The following is a 22,548-nucleotide window of genomic DNA, read 5'->3' on the forward strand; positions in this document are numbered from 1 at the left end:
AGCCCTTCAGCTCAAGGCTAGCGCTTTACCACTTGAGCCACAGCACCACTTCCACCTTTTTCTGTTTACGTGGTGCTGAGGAATCGAACTCAGGGCCTCATGCATGCAAGACAAGCACTCTACCATTGAGCTACCTTCCAAGCCCAAATATTCATTTTTAAAAGTCTAAATAGTTATCTTTTGTGTTTCTATTTCCTACTGGAAAATTATTGTTAGCCCGGAAGGGCTCCATATCTATTATCTGGAGTTGTGGCTCTTCTTGTTTTATGAAAACATCAGGTACTTAGCTAATTAACTGTGATACTCTTAGAGTCTTGTTTATAGGAAAGTGTCAACTTTCAGGATGTTATGTGTAGACCTGGATAAAATTACATAGAAAATGACCGAATCTTCTTCTTTTCATAAGCTGACCTTTCAGGCACCACCACCCGAAGATGGCTCAAAACAAAAAATGATCTTAGGATTGAAACAAGATAAGATCAAATTGAAGTCATGGCAATTACACCAAGTACCATTCAATCATTGGATGGAATTTACTGTTGATCCCTGGGCTTAGATGCAAGGGGGAGTGTGCAGTATTTATTACTCTGCTGGTATAAAAGACAGAGGAGGACTTTATTAACTGCAGTTACTGGGAAATCACAAGAAGAAATTAAAATTCCTCTTCAGATCCACAATCAACTGCCCTGAATACATCCTGCACAAAAGTCCAGAGAAAGGTAATACAAATAAAATAATGTGAGTAAAGTATTTGAGAAGAAATGGGGGGTGGGTGGGAATGTTTAAAGTCTGTGCAGAAAGGTTAGTAAAAAAAAAAAAGAGAGAGAGAGAGAGAAAAGCAGGTATTCTTTCCAGCTCTCATGATGGAAGTAGAAGGAAGTCTGAAAAATTGTGATCTGTTATCATAAGCCTAAATGTTATCTAACAGAAGTCAGAAATCAAATGTCTCCTGCTGAGGTACCAAGTGTCTGTGTGCCTCTAATTTTTTTTCTTGAGAATTACTGTATGCAGCTTGAATGACATTGTTGTAACTAGCTTCAAAGGACCAGGCAGAGGGCAAGTAGACATTATGTAAGTGGTCAATACTGTCTTATTATGTTTTTGAATGATGTAGAACTGTAGCTTCAAGTTGGCCAGCGGTACAGTAGCCTACTTGGTCATATATTCTGATTGCATTTTGGATAAATGCACCCACGAAGACATTGAATACTAACACTAGGATTTCTTGAATACTGTTTCCTTAATGGCTGGTAGTGTTTCTCTAACTATTGCTGATGACCTTGCAGTGATAAGTTACTTGCCCAAGTCTGATGGGGATAATTCTGATGAATTTCTGGAAACATTTTCCCCACTTAAAAAAAAATCAATTACTGTTTTTTTTTTTGTTTTTTTTTTTTTGTATCCATAGGTCCCACAGCCTTGGATTCAACAAATTTCAAATTAAAATATTTTGACATTATTTTCAAAACAAAGTATAACAAATGTTTGTATTACATTTTTTTCCAGTCCTAGGGTTTGAACTCAGAGCCTGGGCACTGTCCCTGGGCTTCTTTTGCTCAAAGCTAGCACTCTACCACTTGAGCCACAGCGCCACTTCTGGGTTTTTCTGTTTCTGTTTTACTGAGGAATTGAACCCAGGCCTTCATGCATGCCAAGCAAGCACTCTACTACTAAGTCAGATTCCCAGCCCTATATTACATTTAAATTACATTATAAATTGTAAGCAATCTGGAGATAACTTAAGTGCATAGGAGGATGTGTCTAGGTCATAAGTAAACATAACATGTTATGTAACAGATGAGCACTGACTATCTTAGCAAAACAAAAAATCTACAGATACTGAGGGATTGTTGTAGTTTTAGTTATATTAGCTGTAGCTGAAATGGTGACTGGTTCAGAAACTGAGATTAGAAAGCCAAAGTATATTTTTTCCCTCTGTACTGGTGTTGAAGGATAAGAGCACATAAAATTTTAGGCTTAGCCAGGCACCCGTGGCTCACATCTGTAATTCTAGCTACTCAGGAGGCTGGGATCTGGGGACCATGGTTTGAAGCCAGTCCAGGCAGGAAAGCCTATGAGACTCTTATCTAATAAACTCCAATAAACTACTCAGAAAAAGCAGGAAGTGGTGCTGTAGCTCAAGTGTAGACATGGATAGCACCCAGGTCTTGAGTTCAAGCCCCAGGACTGGAAAAAAAAAGTTTTAGGCTTAATCCAGAGTATCCACTGGCCATATAGAAGCTCATTCATACACACACACACACACACACACACACACACACACACACACACACACACACACACACACACGTGCCCATACTGAGGCCTAAACTTTGTTCTCTCAGGTTTTTTTCTCAAGGCTGTTTTCTACCACTTAAGCCACAGCTCTACTTTTGGCTTTTTTTTTTTTTTTGCTGGTTAATTGGAAATAAGACTCACACAAACTTTGCTCTCTGGGCTGGCTTCATACTATGACTTCAAGGCGGGTGACAGTGGCTCACACCTGTAATCCCAGCTACTCTGGAGACTGAGCTCTGAGGATTGTGGTTCAAAGCCAGCCCGGGAAGGAAAGTCCATGAGACTCTTATCTCAAATAACCATCAGAAAACCGGAAGTGGTGCTGTGGCTCAGGTGGTAGAGCGTTCACCTTGAGCTGAAGAGTTGAAGGACAGCACCCAGGCCCAGAGTTCAAGCCCCATGACCAAAAAACAAAAACAAAAACAACAAAAACCCCAAAACACCCCCCCCCACAAAACTATAATCCTCAGATTTCAGCCTATCGAGTTGCTAGAATTATAGACATGAACCACTGGTGCCCAGCTAGGCTCTACAATTTTTTTCCTACTCAGAAGTAATATATTTTCCATTAGGAGCGGAATCTTTTTAACTTTCCAAGATATCTCTTAATTACTCAATTTAATGCCAATTCAATTATTCAAAATATGAGCACCCAAATTGCATTATTATATTTTGCTATTTTCTTGAATTGTTTTAAAAAGTCAAGAGTAGGGCTGGGAAGGTGGCTCAGCAGTAGAGTGCTTGCCTTGCATGCATGAGGCCCTGGGTTCGATTCCACAGCACCACATAAGCAGAAAAAGCTGGAAGTAAGGCTGAGGTTCAAGTGGTAGAGCGCTAGTCTGCAGCTGAAGAGTGAGGGACAGCGTCCAGGCCCAGCGTTCAGGCCCCATGACTGACCAAAAAAAAAAAAAGTCAAGAGTAGTCATCATTATTTATAAAAGATTCCATGCTTTCATTTCAATATCAGCTTGTTGTTGTTGGTCCTGGGGCCTGAACTCTGGGTCTGGGCACTGTTCCTCAGCTCTTCAGCTCAAGGCTAGCGCTCTACCACTTGAGCCACAGCACTACTTCTGGCCTTTTCTGCTTATGTGGTGCTGAGGAATTGAACCCAGGGCCTCATGCATGCAAAGTAAGCGCTCTACCACTGAGCCACCTTCCCAGCCCTTAACTTTGGTTTTATAAAGTGTTTTTCATTTTGTTTTTGTTTTTGCTGTTAACAGAGTCATTGGAATTTTAAGTGGGTCAGATTTCTTACAGTATCCATTGCTGCAGCTTGACATAGAAGCAGGGTGGGGGTGGAAGTGGGGGGGAGTTCCAGAAGAAAGCACAGAGCACAGATGGTAGTCTGATATATCAGATTTTGGAGTGTGTGTGTGTGTGTGTGTGTGTGTGTGTGTGTGTGTGTGTGTGTGTACTTGCATGCACTTCCCAATACTGGGGCTTGAACTCAGGGCCTGGGTGGGCATTGTACCTTAGAATTTTTGCTCAAGGCTAATGCTCTATCTCTTGAGTCATAGCTCCACTTCTAGCTTTTTGGTGGTTGGAGGAGACAGCTCAGGGGCTTTTCTACCTGGCCTAATTTTCACCTGTGATTCTCAAATCTCAGCTTCCTGAGTAGCTAAATTACAAGTATGAGCCTTAGGGCCCTGGCTGAAATTTTTGTTAGAAGAGAACAATTGTTCTAATCATCCCTGTGCTGTGCATCAAAGTACCTGGAAACTTAATGGGTAAAACAATAAATGATTTTTGTCTTTTAGAATCCTACTGGTAGACAAGGCTCAACTGGGACAGTCCTTAACTTGGGTTTCATGTGCTTTGCAGTCAGATGGACCAGTGGCTTGGGTTAGAGTCATCTGATAGCACAGCTTCACTCACAAGTCTGCTCTTTTATCAGCTGTGGGGACTCTTCCCCTTTCCATGTGCCTTCACATCCCCATGGTTCTCAATGGGACTGGGGCTTCTTATCCTACCCTCCCAGGACAGTGGACTGTATATATATATATTGGTGGCACTGGGGTTTGAACTCAAGGCCTTATATTTGCTGGGCAGATTTTCTACCACTAGGGCCATACCTCCAATTCTTATAGCGTTTTTTTTAACTTTTCAAATAGAATTTCATAATTATTAAGGTGTTGTACAGCAGGGTTACTGTTTCATAAGTCAGGTAATGAGTGCATTTCTTTTTGGACAATGCCAGTCCTTCCTTCCCTTTGCCCATAGGTTGCATAGTTCGTTTCCCACATGGTATCTACTGAGCACCATGCCTGCTTTTATTTGCCCGTCCTCTCTCCATTTCTGTGTCCCTTTTGCTTTCCCTCCCCCACAAAAGACAAAAAGGAACAAGAGCAAAACACCCCAAAGTGAAAACTACACCTCCACCACCATCACTACCACCAAACAAACCAAACCAAACATGTTTCCACTTCCTGGAATTCCTTTTGATAAATAGTATTTTAAGTGTTCTGAGGAGTTGCACCTTTGGGTTCCTGTTTTAAGAGTATCCTCCTTTAGTCCCACTAAGAGAATGCATCAACCTGTATCTTAGAGCATTTCTTACCTATCAGTTAGTTTCTAAGAGACTGGAAGCAGAGCTGTCAGGTCAGTTTAGGGACACACCTATGACTCATCCACTGTCATGTCTGCCATAGTCTAATGGCTAAAGTTGTAGTGAAGGTTACTTAGATGAAAGGGGGCACAGAGACAGATATTCTGGGTTTGGAGGTGTAAGTGGCAAGGTCATGCTGTTGAGAGAACTTTTCATGGCTATCTTTGGAACATATGAGCTGTCATAGACATGAACACTTAAGGGCTTCTTTTTGCACACAAAACATTATTTCTACTCTTCTGGGAGGAACACAAAGGTACAACACCCATGGACTTCTGATCATATAAAATAATATTTATCAAAATATAATAATTATTTCATTCTTCCTTTCCTTTCCTTCCATCTCTCCTTCCATTCCTTCCTTTGCTTCCCATTATTTTTTGGGAGTGGACAATTCCTACTATGCAGTCCAGGCTGGCCTTGAACTTTCTATAGAGCTGAGGCTGGTTTCTAATTCATAATCCTCCTGGGACTTACAAGCATGTGTCACTACCTCCTAAGTAAAGTGCCAGGATTGATTAATCAATAAAGTACCTCTGATTCTCTGGTTATTGAAAAACTTCAGGCAAATCAAATATATTTTTTATAACTTACTGTTTCTCTTTGACCCCTTGCCCTCCTTTCTGAAGTTTTAGGGATTTAGCCGAGAGCCTTATGCATGCTAGGCAAATACTCTTATCACTGAGCTCTATCCTCAGTCCCATAGCTTTAGTGATTCTATTTATTCCCCCCTCCCTTTTTTTGCAGCACTGGAGTTCAAACTTAGCACTTTGTGCTTATTAGGCAGTATTCAAAGAAGTCACAAAACAGCTTAGATAAACAGAACACAATAAAGTCCACAAATTTAATAAATTACAGGAAAGAGTATTATATTACTATAATACTGTCTCACATTAGCTTCTGACATTTACATTTCTGAGAAAGAAATCGACACTATTATTTTAGTGTGTGTGTGTGTGTGTGTGTGTGTGTGTGTGTGTGTATGTATGTGTTTGTGTGTGTGTGTGTGTATACATATCACTCCTAGAGCTTGAACTCAGGGCCTAGATACTGTTCCTGGGTTTAATATGCTCAATGCTAGTACCCTACCACTTGAATAGCAATAGCTCTGCTTCTGGTTTTCTGGTGGCTAATTGGAGATAAAAGTCTCATGGACTTTCCTGCTCAGGCTGGCTTCAAACTATGATCTTCAGGTCTTAGCTTCCTGAAAAGCTAGGACTACAGGCATGAACCACCAGTGCGTGGCATATTATTTTATTCTTAATAGTAGTACAACTACAATGTTCAATTTAAACCTGAAGTATTTTTAAATGTCAAATATTAGAACTTCTCCTTGAAAAGGTAACATTTTATTGTATATTGAGTTTGTCCTCTGACATTTTCACATTGATTTTTTTCTTGCAAAATAGATTTATAGTATGCAGTAAAAATTTAAAGATGCTGATGTGCTAGAAAAAACAGAAGGATAATGGAGAATACTAAAATTTTATTTATTTATTTGCCAGCCCTAGGGCTTGAACTCTTGAGCTTCATTTGCTCAAGGCTAGCATTCTAGCACTCTTGAGCTTCATTTGCTCAAGGCTAGCACTCTAGCACTTGAGCCACTGCACCACTTCCAGCTTTTTCTGTGTATGTGGTACTGAGGACTCGAACCCAGGGCTTCATGCATGCTAGGCAAGCACTCTACCACTGAGCCACCTTCCCAGTCCACCAATATTTTAATTACATAATTATAATAGCATCATGAAGCAGCTTAATGTAACAATGAAAATAGAATGAGGCAGATTGTGGCTTCCTTTGTCACTACTCTTTTTGGAAAACTATCAGTAAATATGTGAAGGTTTGGGTCACTTGAGTGCCTACGGGTGACATCTGAGTATCTATTGGCTTTGGAGGGCTCATGAAGATGGAAGAGGAACATAGAGACACGAGAAATATTCATTGCCAACTTGGGGGATCAGGGTAAGTTACAAGAGTAAGGTAATAACTCACTTCCTGGAACAAGGGACCAGGAGGAAGGAAAACTATAGTCAGGCATACTCTGAGGTGAGTTTCCTGACCATTGACCCACTGGAAGTTTAGATGTCTCGCTTTCCCTTCAGGCTTTCAGCTTCAGAGACTTCACGAGGGTTTGGGAAGGTGGCTTAGTGGTAGAGTGCTTGCCTAGCATGCATGAAGCCCTGGGTTCAATTCCTCAGTACCACATAAACAGAAAAAGCTGGAAGTGGCGCTGTGGCTCAAGTGGTAGAGTGCTAGTCTTGAGCAAAAGATGCTCAGGGACAGTGCCCAGGCTGAGTTCAAGCTCCAGGACAAAAACAAAAAACAGAGACTTCACAAAGCTCAACTATGGCTGTCTCCTCTGGTCCACACAAGATGCTACCACTTGGGCATGTCCTGTGCTTCACAGCCTGTCCCAAGGCTCACTGAGCCTTCAAAGGTACCCTTTCATTAGTGATCACTGGAGACAGCCAACTTCTCCTTTCCTTGGTAGGTAGCTGGACTAGATGAAACTCATGGAGTGAAGCCTCAGGTTAACCCCTAGAAGTCAGTTAGATGTCCTCTGTTTAGTTAGCATAGAACTATGCCCCTAACCCTAGCCAGTCATCTTGAAAATGTGCTATGTGTCACTGGAGCTTCCTGAGGTAGAGTGCATGGATGACTCACTGCAGCTATCACCACCATTAGAAACCCACAAACCTCCCATGCTTGAGCAGCCTGAGGAAGCAAAGGAAATATCACTTTGCAAGTGACAGAATGACACATGGTTTTAGCCACTGGTAATCTTTCTGGAACGATATTTTATAGATATAGGCCTAGGTGCACATGTCAAGTTTGGTGTGTCTATATATATATATATATATATATATATATATATATATATATATATATATATATATACACACACACACACACACACACACACACACACACACACATATATATATATATACACACACACACATATATATATATACACACATATATATATACATACATATTCACATATATGACTTGTATGATACATAAGCAGAGTGTTTACTTATTTTATAAATTATTGAATATAGAGTTATATGGAATCAATAAATAATGATAGGCAAACATATGTTAACTAATATTGATAAAGCATGGTAATTTCTTTTGTGTATGCATGCCAGTTATGGGGTTTGGACTCAAGGCCTCTCGATCTTGCTTAGCTTATTCATTCAAGGCTGAACTCTACCACTTGAGCCACACCTCCACTTCTGACTTGCTGGTTAATTGGAGATGAGAGTCTCATGGATTTGTCTTCACTACCTGGCTTTGAACCTTGATCCTCAAATCCCAGCCTCCTGTGTAGCTAGGATTTACAGGTGTGAGCCACCAGTGCCAGGCTGACTTATGGTAATTTTATATTTTCAAGAATGCTATCTTTTCTTACAGTCATATTATTTTAAGAACCTAGCACTTTATATGTACATATGAACATAGAACAAAGGAACTTGTTGAAATTGTTTTAAGAAGAAGAAGTGGAGATAAGAGAAAGAGGGAGCGATGGAGAGGGTGAACTTGATTGGGGTTCATTATATGAATATATGGAAATATCACAAAAATCCTTTGTACAACTAAAGTATGTTAATAGAAATATTTTTTAAAAGATTGTAAGCTGGGTGCTGGTGGCTCACACTGTAATCCTAGCTGCGCAGGAGGCTGAGAACTGAGAATTGCAGTTCAAAACAAGCCCTAGCAGAAAAGTCAGAGAGACTTATTTTCAATTAAGGAGCAAAATGTTTGATTGAAGGTCTGGCTTAAATGGTAGAGCATCAGCTGTAAATGAGAAAGCCAAGTGAAAGAGCCAACGCCCTGATTTCAAGTCTCTGTACACGCACATGCATGTACACATGCATGCACACAATTGTGAATAGTTTGATATAAGTGGAGATGCAGATTCTTTTGTTTTGATTTTTAATTTTTTTTATCTTTAAGTAGTTGTACAAAGAAGGTGCCATATAACAAAGTTAATGATTATACTACATTTTGATCAGTGTCACCTCCTTGAATGCTTGATTTGTGTTAATGCAAGAGAAAACGATAAATATAAAAAAAAGGAGAATCAATACAACAGTACACTTTTTTAAAAAGCATATAAAGAATTGAGGTTTATTTAGCTCAGAACAATTATACTTTCTTATATGCTAAGCTGATTCAGACCAAAAGCTGACAACCAACCAGATAACAAATAAATAATTAAAATAAAATAATCCATAAGTAAGTGTATATACAGAATTACTATGTTCTAAGATTAAGTTGTAATAGGTATTCTGCTAGGTACGTTCCATAGCCTATGGCCATGATATCTTAATGTTTCAGGCATATCAATGGGCTTTCTTTTTTTTGTTTTGTTTTTGATTTTGTTGGTTGTGGGGCTTGAACTCTGGGCCTAGACACTGTCCCACAGCTCTTTAGCTAAAGACTAGCACTCTACCACTTGAGCCACAGCACCACTTCCAGTTTTCTGAGTGGTTTATTGGAGGTAAGAGTGTCTTCCTGTCTGGGCTGGCTTTGAACTCCAATCCTCAGATCTTAGCCTCCTGAGTAGCGGTGTGAGCCTCTGGTGCCCAGCAATGGGCTGATTCTTACTATTAATAGTTTCCTTTTAAATTCATATGTGATCTTTGTATCTTATCATAAAGTGGTTCCTGTTGATGGCATACATGATGCCTACAGATTCATGTATTAACCAGTAACAAATTATAACAAAGTCAAATATGCTGCCTCTCATGAATTTAACTGAAAATATTTTATTTTACTGAGCTTTTATTTTAAGTTGCTATTCAAGGATGACAACTCTGTTAGAAATTTTTTTTCTGACATTATTACTTATCTAAAGAACAACTGCATGTAATTGTACTGAACATCTATTCCATGCCTTCCTCTAGGCAGTGATAGATTAGCAGGCTAGAGATTTTATCCATAGAAGCTTTCACATGGATGGAGAGATAACATGAACACCATCTGCTGAACTCATGTTTATAAGCAGAGTGATAGATGAATGCAGTGGAGAGTTATTTATTCTGGCTTTGGGTTGAACCCAGAGGTGAACAGGCTGAGAAAGGAGAAAAAAGCCATAAAGGCCAACTTGAGAAAATGCATTTTTTGATTCATATTGGGGGATGGACATTGCAGATTAGGCTGGTGTTGGATGGCTGGAGACTATGGTATTGAAGGTATTCTGTTGAAACATGTAAAGAGGTTGAGATCAATGAATCCGAATCCTATTTTAGATTGATCATCCTATATTTTTAAAAACAGCACAAATTGTAGGTAAATGTAATTGTTTTTCTTGCCCCAATTTTTAATTTTCCTCCAAAATACTAAAGCTTTTGAATGATAAGAATTTATTAATTTTTTTTTGTACTGATCCTGGGGCTTGAACTCAAAGGTCTGGGTGCTGTCCCTGAGCTTTTATGCTCAGGGCTATTGCTCTACCACTTCAGCCATAGTTATACTCCCAGCATTTTTTTTTGCCAGTACTGAGGCTTGAACTCAGGGCCGGGACACTGTCCCTAAGCTTCTTTTGCTCAAGGATAGCACTCTACCACTTAAGCCACAACGCCACTTTCAGCTTTTTCTATTTACATGGTACTGAGGAATCAGACCCAGTGCTTCATGCATGCTAGGCAAGCACTTTACTACTAAGTCCTACTCCCAGTCCCTGCTCCCAGATTTTTTTTTTGCTGGTTTATTAGAGACTAAGAATCTCACAGATTTTCCTGACCAGGCTGGCTTTGAACCATGATCCTTAAATCTCAGCTTCTCGAGGAACTAGGTATACAGATATGAGCCATGGGTGCCCAGCTAAAAAGAAATTTTAAGTTTTTCAAAAACATCAATATTTGAGAGTTAATAATCTTGTGATTGGTTAATACTGTTAAAAATAATAAAGACTCTCAGTGGTAGAGTGCTTGCCTTGCATGCATGAGGCCCTGGGTTCAATTCCTCAGCATCACATATGCAGAAAAAGGTGGAAGTGGCACTGTGGCTCAAGTGGTAGAGTGCTAGCCTTGAGCTGAAGCGCTGAGGGACAGCACCCAGGCCCAGAGTTCAGGCCCCACAACTGGCAAAAAAAAAAAAAAAAAGAATAAAACAGAGAAAGAAATTTCTGATATATTGTATGCTATATCAGTGTGAGTTTGGTTCTATTTTTTGATCTCTCTTTCACTTTAGCATAAAGTCATATGCTACAATGTGAGCTGATTTCACATTTCTACATTCTGGGATCTTGTTACAAATGTGTCTCTCTGAATTAATTCTGATATAATTGTTCACTGCATAATGGCAGTGAAATTTTATAATATATGGGTTGCAATATCAAAGCATAAAAGCGATTCTAGTTTAAAAAAGGAAACCAGTTTTCATTCCAAAATTGTCCTTAAGATTTTGTATATCACTCAGGGTGATGGCTTTCAGACTTTCTGTTCTCAGAATCTGTTCAGTAAAATATCTGAAGGGCCCAAAGTGCTTTTGTTTATGAGATTGCATCAATCAATATTGAATGGCTTAAAAAGTGTGTTAGAAACACTTTTGAAATATTTGTTCATTTAAAAAATTTAAAAAAATCTTCACCTATTAACATATATTTATTAAAAATGATAACTTCCCAAACAAAAATATTGATAAACAATGACATTGCTTTATCTTTTTGCAAATCTCTTTCATGTCTGGTCTATTAGAATCCTCTAAATCTCATAGACATCTTTATTCAATATGTTACAATAGAATATGTCATGGAACCTCTAGAAAATTTCTCAACACTGAAGAGGAAAAAGAGCAAATAGACAAACAATACTTCAGCTTTATTATGGAAATCATTTTGTTCTCATATATACACTGAAGGTATTTGGGGGTTTCCAGATCCCACTTTGAGAACCACTGACTTAGAACAAAACAATGTTTATTCAGTGTTAAATACATATGAAGATAAATCAAATCCATAATTATTTACACATAAGAACACATATATTCTAACGCATTTATAAGATTATCTCTTTGTTGCTTTGTATGTCCCTCCTCCACAGTATAACCCCTGCTTTCACTATATTTGATGTCGGTATAATTTGTGGAGGAGAAGGGGAAAAACAAGTTGTTTAAGGATACAGGTGGACCCGTTGCAACAATGAGAAGTACAAGTTGGAGGATTGGGTGGGGGAGCGGGGGGAGGCTGGGAAGGGATGTGAGGGGTAAACAAAGGAGGAGGCTGCAATGCTTGATAAGTAATGTACTCATTATCTTGCCCATGTAATTGTAACCCCTCTGTACAGTATGTTCACACACACAAAAAAAGAACACATATATTTAGGGGCTGGGAATGTGGCTTAGTGGTAGAGTGCTTTCCTAACATGCATGAAGCCCTGGGTTCAATTCCTCAGTACCACATAAACAGAAAAAAGCCTGAAGTGGTGCTGTGGCTCAAGTGGTAGAGTGCTAGCCTTGTACAGAAGCAGCTCAGGGACAGTGCCCAGGCCCTAAGGTCCAGTGGCACACCAGTGGCTAACGTCTATAGTTCTAGGTACTTAGGGTAAGATCTGAATATTAAAGTTCCAAGCCAGCTCAGGCAGACTCTTTTCTCCAACTAGCCAGCAAATCCTCAGAATTTCAGCCTCCTGAGTAGCTAGGATTATAGGCATGAGCCACTGGCCCTTGGCTTTATTTTATGCTCTTTTATCTTAAGCACTGTAGGTACTTGATTCATTTTTCCCATATAATCAGCCAATATAGGCCAAAGACATGCTGACTTTTAACCTCAGATTTTCACTTCATCACTTCAGTTCAGCTCATTCACTCTGTGTATGTGTGCGTGTGTCCTGGTACTGGGGCCTTAACTCAGGGCCTATCCTTTAGTATTTTCACTAGAGGCCAGTGTTTTACTACTTAAGCCACACCTCCACTTCTGGATTTTTGCTGGTTAATTAGAGATAAGAGTCCACAAACTTTTCTGCTCAGGCTGGCTTTGAACTTTGATCCTCAGATCTTAGCCTCCTGAGTAGCTAGACACCTGCAGGCCAGCATATTCACTTTTACTTTGCTTTTGGGGCAACATTCCCTTTTTGAGAGAGATATTTTCACCAGATTACTATCAGGGAAACATCAGAAGATTAGACAATACTTTAAGTCTAACTAAGAATATTGTGGGACTGAACTGCATAATGTGTGTGTGGAAATTCAATTTTTTTCCTTTTGAAATCTCTTTCAATTAAGAAAATGTATTCATTTTTGGTTATATTTGGTCAAAATTGCCCCCCAAAATCTTCAAATGATCTTCAAATAAGCTTAGTGTACCTTTGTTTGTATAATCATTCACCTATAAAAGGAAATATGTATTGTTTCCAGTTTTAGCTATTCTAAGTAAAGCTCAAATGAACATTCATGTAGTCTTCTTGTGTGAATGTAGCTTGCGTTTCTTTGAAATAAATGACCAAGAGTGATACTGCTGAGTCATAAGGTAAGTCCATGTTTAGTTTTAGAAGAAACTGTTTTTCAGAGTTGTTGTACCATTTTACATTGTTGCAGGCAATGTCTGACTCATTCTATTTCTTTGTATCTATGCCAGCATTTGGTGTTATTTTAGAGGTTCAGAGTATTGTAGCTATACTTTTCATTTGAATAAGGTACAAATGGAGGGGCAATTCTTCTTCCCTCACTCTTTAAAAAATATATATGTATACATTTTGTGCCAGGATGGAGGCTTGAACACTGGGCTTGAGCAATGTCCCTTAGCTTTTTCACTTAAGAAGGGTGCTCTACCCCAGGATACAAGGACACACGACCACCTCCATGTTCATTGCTGCACTCTTCACAATAGTCAAGATATGGAAACGACCCAGATGCCCTACTACAGATCAATGGATTGAAAAATTGTAGTACCTATATACAATGGACTCTTACCCATCCATTAGAAAGGATAAAATAATGGCATTCACAGGGAAATAGATGGAACTAGAACAAATCATCTTGAGTGAAAAAAGTCAAGATCAAAGAGACAAGTGGCATATGGTCTCCCAGATATGCAGATGTTAAATTCAAAACACAACGAAATATGACAAAGTAAACAGTAGTCAAGAAACAAAGGCCCTCTTCTTAATTTGTCATATCGTTTTTAGGCAACTCTATGTTCTTGACCTCACCTATGGTATATACATGTGCACATCTGAGGGAAGCGAGGAGGAGGGCAAAGAATCAGAGGAAAATGGGTGAAAAAATACAGCAGAGGGGCCCATCAGCTGCCCTGGACATTGATGAAAGTGAACTAAGCAACTCAAGGGCATGAGAGGGAGAGAGGGAACAGCTGATATTAAGCAAAAGGAAAGAAATACACATATCACCTGATTTGGAAAAAATAGTTGTGAAGGGTTAAAGTACTTGAGGCAGTGACCATTTGTTGCTTGTGTCAGAGCAGAGCAACACGTGGTGGTAAAACACCTGGTTGTGTGCCTTTATAAGCCCTGCAAATCCTTAGCTCAGGGCTCTCCTCTTAGGCTCTGCTGTGTCAGAGTGTAGGACGAGGCCCGAGCTGCAGCGGGTCTAAATAAGGCCCGAGCTGCAGCCGGTCTAAATAAAACCTTAAAACAGCTGTAAAGTCTGACTCTTGGTGGTCTTCTTGGTGGGGGTCCTGCGACCTAGGCATAACAGTTGTTTTGTCAAAGTTTGTACAGTTCATAAGCTTTATAGACCAAGATAATGACAATTTACCTTGTGAAGGTTAAAATGTGTTTGTGACTTTGGCTAAGTATCACTATCCAATACTGTGGAATTTATGTAATCACTTAATCTCAATAAAGAAAAAAAGAATGGTGCTCTACCACTTGAGCCACACCTCCGCTTCTGGCTTTACACTGGTTAATTGGAGATAAGAGTCTCAGATCTTTTTGTCTAGGTGGCTTTGAACCTCAAATCTCAGATCTCAGAGTCTCCTGAGTAGTTGGGATTATAGCCATGAGGTACTGTCACCCAGCTTCAATTTTTTCTTTTATGCATCAACCTAGGTCTGTCAAGTCTAAAAACAATTCACCTTGCCCCAAGTCCTGAAGATTTTTCATAGCTTTTCTAAATATTGTATTGCATTGCATTGTATATTGACTCTCAGCTCTCACGGTTCTAGCATGAGCAATTTCTAACACTTTCACTTAAAAATAGATATGTGTCTGTCGTGTGTGTGTATGTGTGTGTTTGTGTATATATGTCTGTGTGTGTGTGTGTGTGTGTGTGTGTGTGTGTGTATGTGTGTGTACTGGGGTACTTGGGCTTGAACTCAGAGCTTCATGCTCTTGCTTGGCTTTTTCCTTCAAGTTTTGAGCTCTACCATTTGAGCCACATCTCTACTTCCAGATTTTTGCTAGTTAATTTGAGGAAAGAGTTTCATCGATTTTTCTAACCGTGTTGGCTTTAAATCTTGATCATCAGATCTCCGATACCTGAGAAGCTAGGATTACGGTTATGAGCCACTGGTACCTGGCTGTCACTCTGATCTTACATGAAATGTTTTTGTTAGGACATATAGAGATAAAAATGACTGTCTTGCAATGTCCCTTAGCCCCCTTTACAGATGCAGTGAGACCACGGTCTCCCTTGAATCTGGCCCATCACTTAGCTGACCTTGGAGAGTCTAACCTCAGGCCCTCAGAGTGCTTAAGTAAAGCTGTATCTATAGGTCTGATTCCAGAGGGCTAGATATGCTAGGTAGAAAATTGTGATAGACATTATCTACTGTCTTCCCTTGCATATTACAGGCAATGTGTCTTAGAGGTCACTTGCCACCGGTGACCTTTTCTCCAGGCTGGAAATGTAAGAATGGAAAAGCTCGGCTCACATCATCGTATGTTTCCTATATCATATGTAAATATATATTATGTGCATATTTATGTGTGAGTTTATACATATACATACAAGTATTGGATATCTATTTTAAATTTATGTTTTACAGATGAGGACAATGAAAGTTAATAAAATGGTATATTTTAAGAGTGTTATCATCAAGTCCAATTCTACTGCTTTTAATGGGAAATGGAATGATTCAGTTCCTGACCTCTTTCCTAAAAGGAACTTGTTATATTTGCATGGCTTTATAACATATTAGGAGCTGAAGGCAGAGGGATCAAGCCATTTCTGAATATTATGAGTAGTGTTGTTACAACTATTGGCTGTTGTTATTACTGGAAGGCCAAAATGAGATGGTTGTGACTGTTTTTTTCTTCTTCTTAATATCTGGTTTTACAGGAGAGCCATGGATTACTACAGGAAATATGCAGCCGTCATCCTGGTCATGTTGTCTGTGTTTCTGCATATTCTCCATTCCTTCCCTGATGGAGACTTTACCATGCAGGGTATGAAGCCAAAATTGGGTTTGAAGTAATTAGGATAACATAGATTTCTGGATGGACATCAATAGCTCCATTAATTACACTTCTACCTCCTTTTCAAATGTGATAAATCCTCACTGCTGGATACATAGCTAGGCATTTGTAGATGGTGAACATACAATTAAATTAGGTTCAGAAACAGTACAGAGCAAATGGTGTCTTACACATCCATTTAAGTAGCAGCTGGTACATTTTCATTTGAAATAGGCTCATTATTTCTCCTTATGAGTTTTACAAGAACATCATTCTTATTCATTTTTCTGCATTTCTCCCAGGAAGATTTGGGATGATTTTAACATTGCCTTTGAAGAAGAATTGTCATATCAGTTAACAAGTGAGAAAAACAAAACCATTTTTTTTCAGAGTTTTTTTTGTTTGCTTTTGTTTTTTATTTGTGTTGGTCCTGAGGCTTGAGGGCCTGGGCACTGTTCCTGAGCTTTTTTGCCCAAGGCTAGTGCTCTACCACTTGAGCTATAGCTCTACTTCCAAACCAAACCAGATTTATTCAGCAACTTGTTTTGCTGTATTGTTTGAAAATTCCTATCGAGTGTTGGATATAATTCCATTGGTTTAAAATTGTGAACAACTATTTGTTATCCTTTTTCCTCTAGATACATGGTAATATTTTAATCCCCAATCCCAACTGTAGATGCTGATCTAATACCAGGCTCTCTGTGTTCACCAAGCTTTCTTAACTCTGACATATTTTTCTCTGCTAATATTTGGAGCTCCTGTAGGGAAATAACAACAGCAAGTTCTAAAGGAGAAAATATTTTGCCTCTGGGCAAAATTTTCTCTTCAGAATATGGCATTTTCATCTGTCAAGTTTTGTGTTCTCTCTAAGCATACTATTAGCATTGAGATAAATTCATACTTGGAAGGGAGAGAAATTACTGTAAGCGAGAGTTCCCATGTAGGTCTGAAAAAAGTTGTTTTCCTATAAACATGTTCATAATTAGTGTAAAATATTATGTATGAAGATTAACATGTAGCCAAAAGAATTTACTTCCCTCTCATTGTCCATGGAAAAGGAATATTTTCCATCTCCTTATATGGAAAAATTCAATTTATCTTTGAATCCTTTTGGGGTTCTTTTCTTTCTTTCTTTTATGTCTGATAGGATGCCCAGAATGCAAGCTAAAGGAAAACAAATACTTTTCCAAGCTGGGAGCCCCCATTTATCAGTGCATGGGCTGCTGCTTCTCCAGGGCATACCCCACTCCAGCCAGGTCCAAGAAGACAATGCTGGTTCCCAAAAACATCACCTCCGAGGCCACATGCTGTGTGGCCAAAGCATTTACAAAGGTAAGAACTGCAAGGATCAGAGACAATTTCTGCCCAGTAAACCAGAGAATTGTTCATAGGGCATCCATGAAATTTAATGCCAAAGGTGTCTAGAGACCCATCTTTTTTTCAAACTTTTTTGTGGGCAGGGGCTATATTTGTACTTTAACTTAGCAGAGTTAGCTAAGGTTAAAAATAAGTTTATTTCAGATAAGTTGATAGTTGACTAGTGGTCACGTATGGGGGAGACACAGAAGAAGGAGGTTGTATATTGGGAACAAAACTACAGACCCACAGAAAAAAGTTCTTATGTTCCTCAGCACAGTAGGGTAACAGTAGTTCACCACCATTTATTATGTGTCTTGTAGAGAACTAGAGGAAAGAAATTAAAAGATTCTCCACACAAATTAATAATAAATATGCAAGGAGATGGACAAGTTGAAAGCTGATCTGATTATTTTATACTGCATATGCATATCAAATTGTCATGCTTGCTCATAAAAAATTATCATTGTGGGCTGGGAAGGTGGCTCAGTGGTAGAGCGCTTGCCTTGCATGCTTGAGGCCCTGGGTTCGATTCCTCAGCACCACATAAGCAAAAAGAAAAAAGCCGGAAGTGGCGCTGTGGCTCATAGTGGTAGAGTGCTAGCCTTGAGCTGAAGAGCTGAGGGACAGCGCCCAGGCCCAGAGTTCAGGCCCCACGACCGGACCCAAAAAAAAAAAAATTATCATTGTTACATGCCAGTAAAAAATAAAGTTATCAAAACAAAAGAGTTAGGATATATGCAAGGCCCTGGAGTTTGATTCTCAATGTGGCAAAATCAAAATTAAAATAAGTTGATGAGTATTTTTATAAACTGAGAATATAGGCCAAAGCCTATCATACACACAGCCCTAGGTTAATTTTCATAACGGAACCAAATCAAGTAAAAGAAAAAAAAAAACCAACCCAACTCTTTCTATAAAAGAAACAAGAAACCAAGATAATAATCAGAGTACTGAAAGGAAAACAAATGAAACCTGGTACAGGTTGGCTTCATTCACAATAGGGAAAGAGATGACTACAGGAAGTTGGGAGACAGGAATAGCATATTTACATTGTATGAACTTAATCTTTTAGGGTGAAAATATGCCTGAAAGGGAGACTATGTAAATGTAGCCAGTATCTATTTAATTCATTTACCAATAAGTTTGCTTAACATTTTCAAATGTGATCTATCTATCTATCTATCTATCCATCTATCTATCTATCTATCTATCTATCCACCCATCCTTTCATACCTCCATCTTTGTTCCCTGCTCCTGCAGGCCACAGTAATGGGGAACGCCAGAGTGGAGAACCACACCGAGTGCCACTGCAGCACTTGCTATTATCACAAATCTTAAGTATTTTGCACACTGTTGTGTTGACGACTGCTGATTTCATGGAATGGGAACTGAAGTTGTTCAGGGTTTGTGCGATACAGCCCTCCTTTTCCTGGCCAGACCATTTTGTGTGCTTCAGAAACATGCTGCAGCTCGATTGCTTTCCTCCTGCTCCTGTGCAGTACAATCAGCAGTCTAGATCTTTCCATTTGGGATAAAATATAGCATATCTGATAACCATTAAAAGCTTGTTCCATTGGAAATAAAGTCTTTTAAATCATCAGTCAGCCATGGAATTACCTTTTTTTTTTCTTTCTTAAAGTAAAGCCAAAGCCAGGCATGATGTCTGTAACCCTAGCTGCTTAGGAGGCTGAGAACTGAGGATTGTGATTTGAAGTAGCCTGGGCAGGAAAGTCCAGGAAACTGTTATCTCAAATTTCCCAGCAGAAAGTCTAAAGTGGAGGTGTAGAACACCAACCTTGAGCCAAAAAGTTAAGGGATAGCACCTAGGCCCCAAGCTCAAGCCCCAGTACTGGCACACACACACACACATACACACACACACACACACACACACACACACACACACACACACACACACACACACGCACACACAGAGTAAAGCCAATTTCTTTTGAAAGGCATGAGCCAATGGCTGTGAGTTGGGACCATGGGCACTGAGTGACCTGATATTGGATGATTTGCTCCCACTTAACTGCTAGAAGTAAACTGTGTATTCTTCAGTCAGTGAGCAATTATCAGAGAATCCTTTGGTATGAAAGAACTTCAGTTTCTCTTCATTTTATGCCCCCTTTAAATTTCCATTTTGATGTTTTTTTATGAAAATTAAGATACATTATTATGGCAGTACAGTAGGTAGTTTTTAAGTGAACATGCATGTATTGGAACTATTTGATCAGAAACTTTTTACTGGTACAAATGTGCAATAAAACACAACCCCGAAATGGCCAGGTGTTAGTGCTTTACACCTAGAATCCTAGCTACTCAGGAGGCTGAGATCTGAGAATCAGGGTACAAAGCTAGCCCAGGTAGAAAAGACCACAAGACTCTTATCTCCAATTAATCACCAAAAAGCAAAAGTGAAGCTGTGACTCAAGTGGTAGAGTACTAACCTTGAGCCAAAAAAGCTTAGAGACAGTGCTTAGGCATCAAGTTCAAGAGTCAGGATCAACATGTGTACTATACACACACACACACACACACACACACACACACACACACACACACACACACACAAGAGCCTGAGATCTGAGGATCATGGCTCAAAGCCAGGCCAACTAGAAAAGTTTATGAGTCTCTCACTTCCAATTAACCAATAAAAAGACCAGAAGTAGAAATCTAGCTCAAGTGGTAGAACTCCAGTCTTGAGCTAATAAGCCAAGTGAGAGAACGAGGATCTGAGTTTAAGCCCTAATATCTGCGTGTGAGCGTGTGTGCACCTGCCCCCACCCCCCACCAGCAAAACCAAGGGAAAAAAAAGGTTTTCGAAAATACCAACTCCTTCCAACCCTAACATATATACCTCCTTGGCCAAAAATGAAGCCTATACTGATAGTCTCTAGTTGACAGGCTGTCCTAAACTCTGAAGATCCAGAGAATCAGAGCTTGTAGTTCTATGTTCAGGTCAGGGTGCAAATGAATAAATACTTAACAAAGCATTTACTGAGCACTCACTGTGGGCTAGATGGGGTTCCAAGTGCTCTCACTTAGTTCTAGCAAAATGCTTCAGAGTAGAGCCATGCGTCAAAGTCACATTTACTGAGCACTTGCACTTAGAGCTAGGGTGGTCTTCTCTTTGGGGGCAATAGCTTTATTTATCCATTAAATCATACTAGCTATGGTAGAGATCATAGCCACCCATAAGCTCAAGTCTGAAAGGAACCTGAAATTTTAAACATGTGCCTAGAATTTAAAATACAATCATAGCAGTCACAGATAAGGTTAAATAAAATTTCAACCATCACCGATTTGTCAAGATTTCCTATCTGTATGACACTAATGTGTGGTTAGTTCTTTTGTTCATTTATTACTCATTATTTGAGTGCCCACTCTGAGATGACACTTGGCTAGACCACAAGGATTCCAAGGTATCAGGATTCTCTAGAAGTTAAAGTTGACAGAAGATAAATCAGCTTAATCTGATAGAACAGTGGTGCTAATTATTGGTTCAGTCAAGTGTTTGGTAGAGGTTCATTGAGAACCTGCTCTCTGTCAGGTATTGGACTTTGTTTGGAGAATCTGTCAGAGGAAGAAATCTATGAACCCACCCTTGACTGGAGTGAGTAGAGTGACTGGAGTGGCTTTATAGGTCTGAGATCTTCCTATTTGACAGAGGGAATGGATGAGATACTCAGGTTGTAATGACAGAGGAAAGGGATAACTTCACAGTCTCCTAGATCAGCCATATCAACCTAGGTAAGCACCAAGGGTGAAATTTTACCATGTGCCAAGCCTGTTGCTGGTCCTGAGATGAATAAGTCACACATTCTGCTCTGAAGCCAGTCAAAGGCACTGAGGAAAGAAGGTGCGTGCTGTAGGAGAGATCTGGGTTTTGGTGGCATAAAAAAAATCGATGGCTGATTGACAGACCTTTAGCAAATCTTATGAGAAAAAAAAGAGAACACACCCAAATAGACAAAGTCAGAGATGAGAATGGAAACATCACTATAGAAACAGTCGTGGGGAGGGCTGGGAAGGTGGCTCAGTGGTAGAGCGCTTACCTTGCATGCCTGAGGCCCTGAGTTCGACTCCTCAGCACCACATAAGCAAAAAGAAAAAAGCCGGAAGTGGCGCTGTGGCTCAAGTGGTAGAGTGCTAGCCTTGAGCTGAAGAGCTGAGGGACAGCGCCCAGGCCCAGAGTTCAGGCCCCACGACTGGACAAAAAAAAAAAAGAAAAGAAAAGAAAAGAAAAAAAAGAAAAAAAAAGAAACAGTCGTGGGGCCTGAACTCTGGGCCTGGATACTGTCCCTCAGCTATTCACCTCAAGGCTAGTGCTCTACCACTTGAGCCACAGCACCACTTCCACCTTTTTTTTTCTGCTTATGTGGTGCTAATAAGTTTGAGAATCTGAAAGATATGGACAAATTTCTAGCAAATATTGACATGCCCAAACTAAACCAAGATGATTTAAACCAACTTAACAGACCCATATCAAGCACTGAAATAGAAGCAGTAAAAAAAACCTTCCACCCAAGAAAAGCCCAGGACTGGATAGATTTACAGCTGAATTCTACAAGGCCTTCAAAACAGAACTCACACCAATACTCCTCTATCTCTTCAATGAAATAGAAAGCAAAAATTTACAACCATACTCTTTTTATGAAACCAGCACAACCCTCATCCCCAAACCAGGCAGGGACTCATCAAAGAAAGAGAACTAAAGACCAATTTCTTTGATGAATATTGACACAAAACTTCTCATCAAAATATTGGCCAATCGACTTCAACAACTCATCAAAAAAGTCATACACCACGATCAAACAGGATTCATTTCAGAGATGCAAAGCTGGTTCAATATACACAAAACAATTAATATAATTCATCACATCAACAAAAGCAAGGTTAAGAACCACATGGTTATCT

At 39.5% G+C, this 22,548-nt stretch overlaps 1 protein-coding gene across 1 annotated transcript; it reads left to right on the forward strand.

The window, feature by feature from the left end:
- The first annotated feature begins 609 nt into the window (after window positions 1-609).
- Cga (glycoprotein hormones, alpha polypeptide) lies at window positions 610-19,165 on the forward strand. Its single transcript, XM_070010167.1, has 4 exons — window positions 610-719; window positions 16,154-16,260; window positions 17,417-17,601; window positions 18,889-19,165. Exons 2-4 carry the CDS (start codon window positions 16,161-16,163, stop codon window positions 18,964-18,966), a joined length of 363 nt encoding a protein of 120 aa, XP_069866268.1. The 5' UTR covers window positions 610-719; window positions 16,154-16,160; the 3' UTR covers window positions 18,967-19,165.
- The last annotated feature ends 3,383 nt before the right edge of the window (window positions 19,166-22,548 follow it).

This window comes from Dipodomys merriami, unplaced genomic scaffold, assembly GCF_024711535.1.
Source record: "Dipodomys merriami isolate MVZ:Mamm:240054 unplaced genomic scaffold, mDipMer1.0.p SCAF_8, whole genome shotgun sequence".
Lineage (NCBI taxonomy): Eukaryota > Metazoa > Chordata > Mammalia > Rodentia > Heteromyidae > Dipodomys > Dipodomys merriami.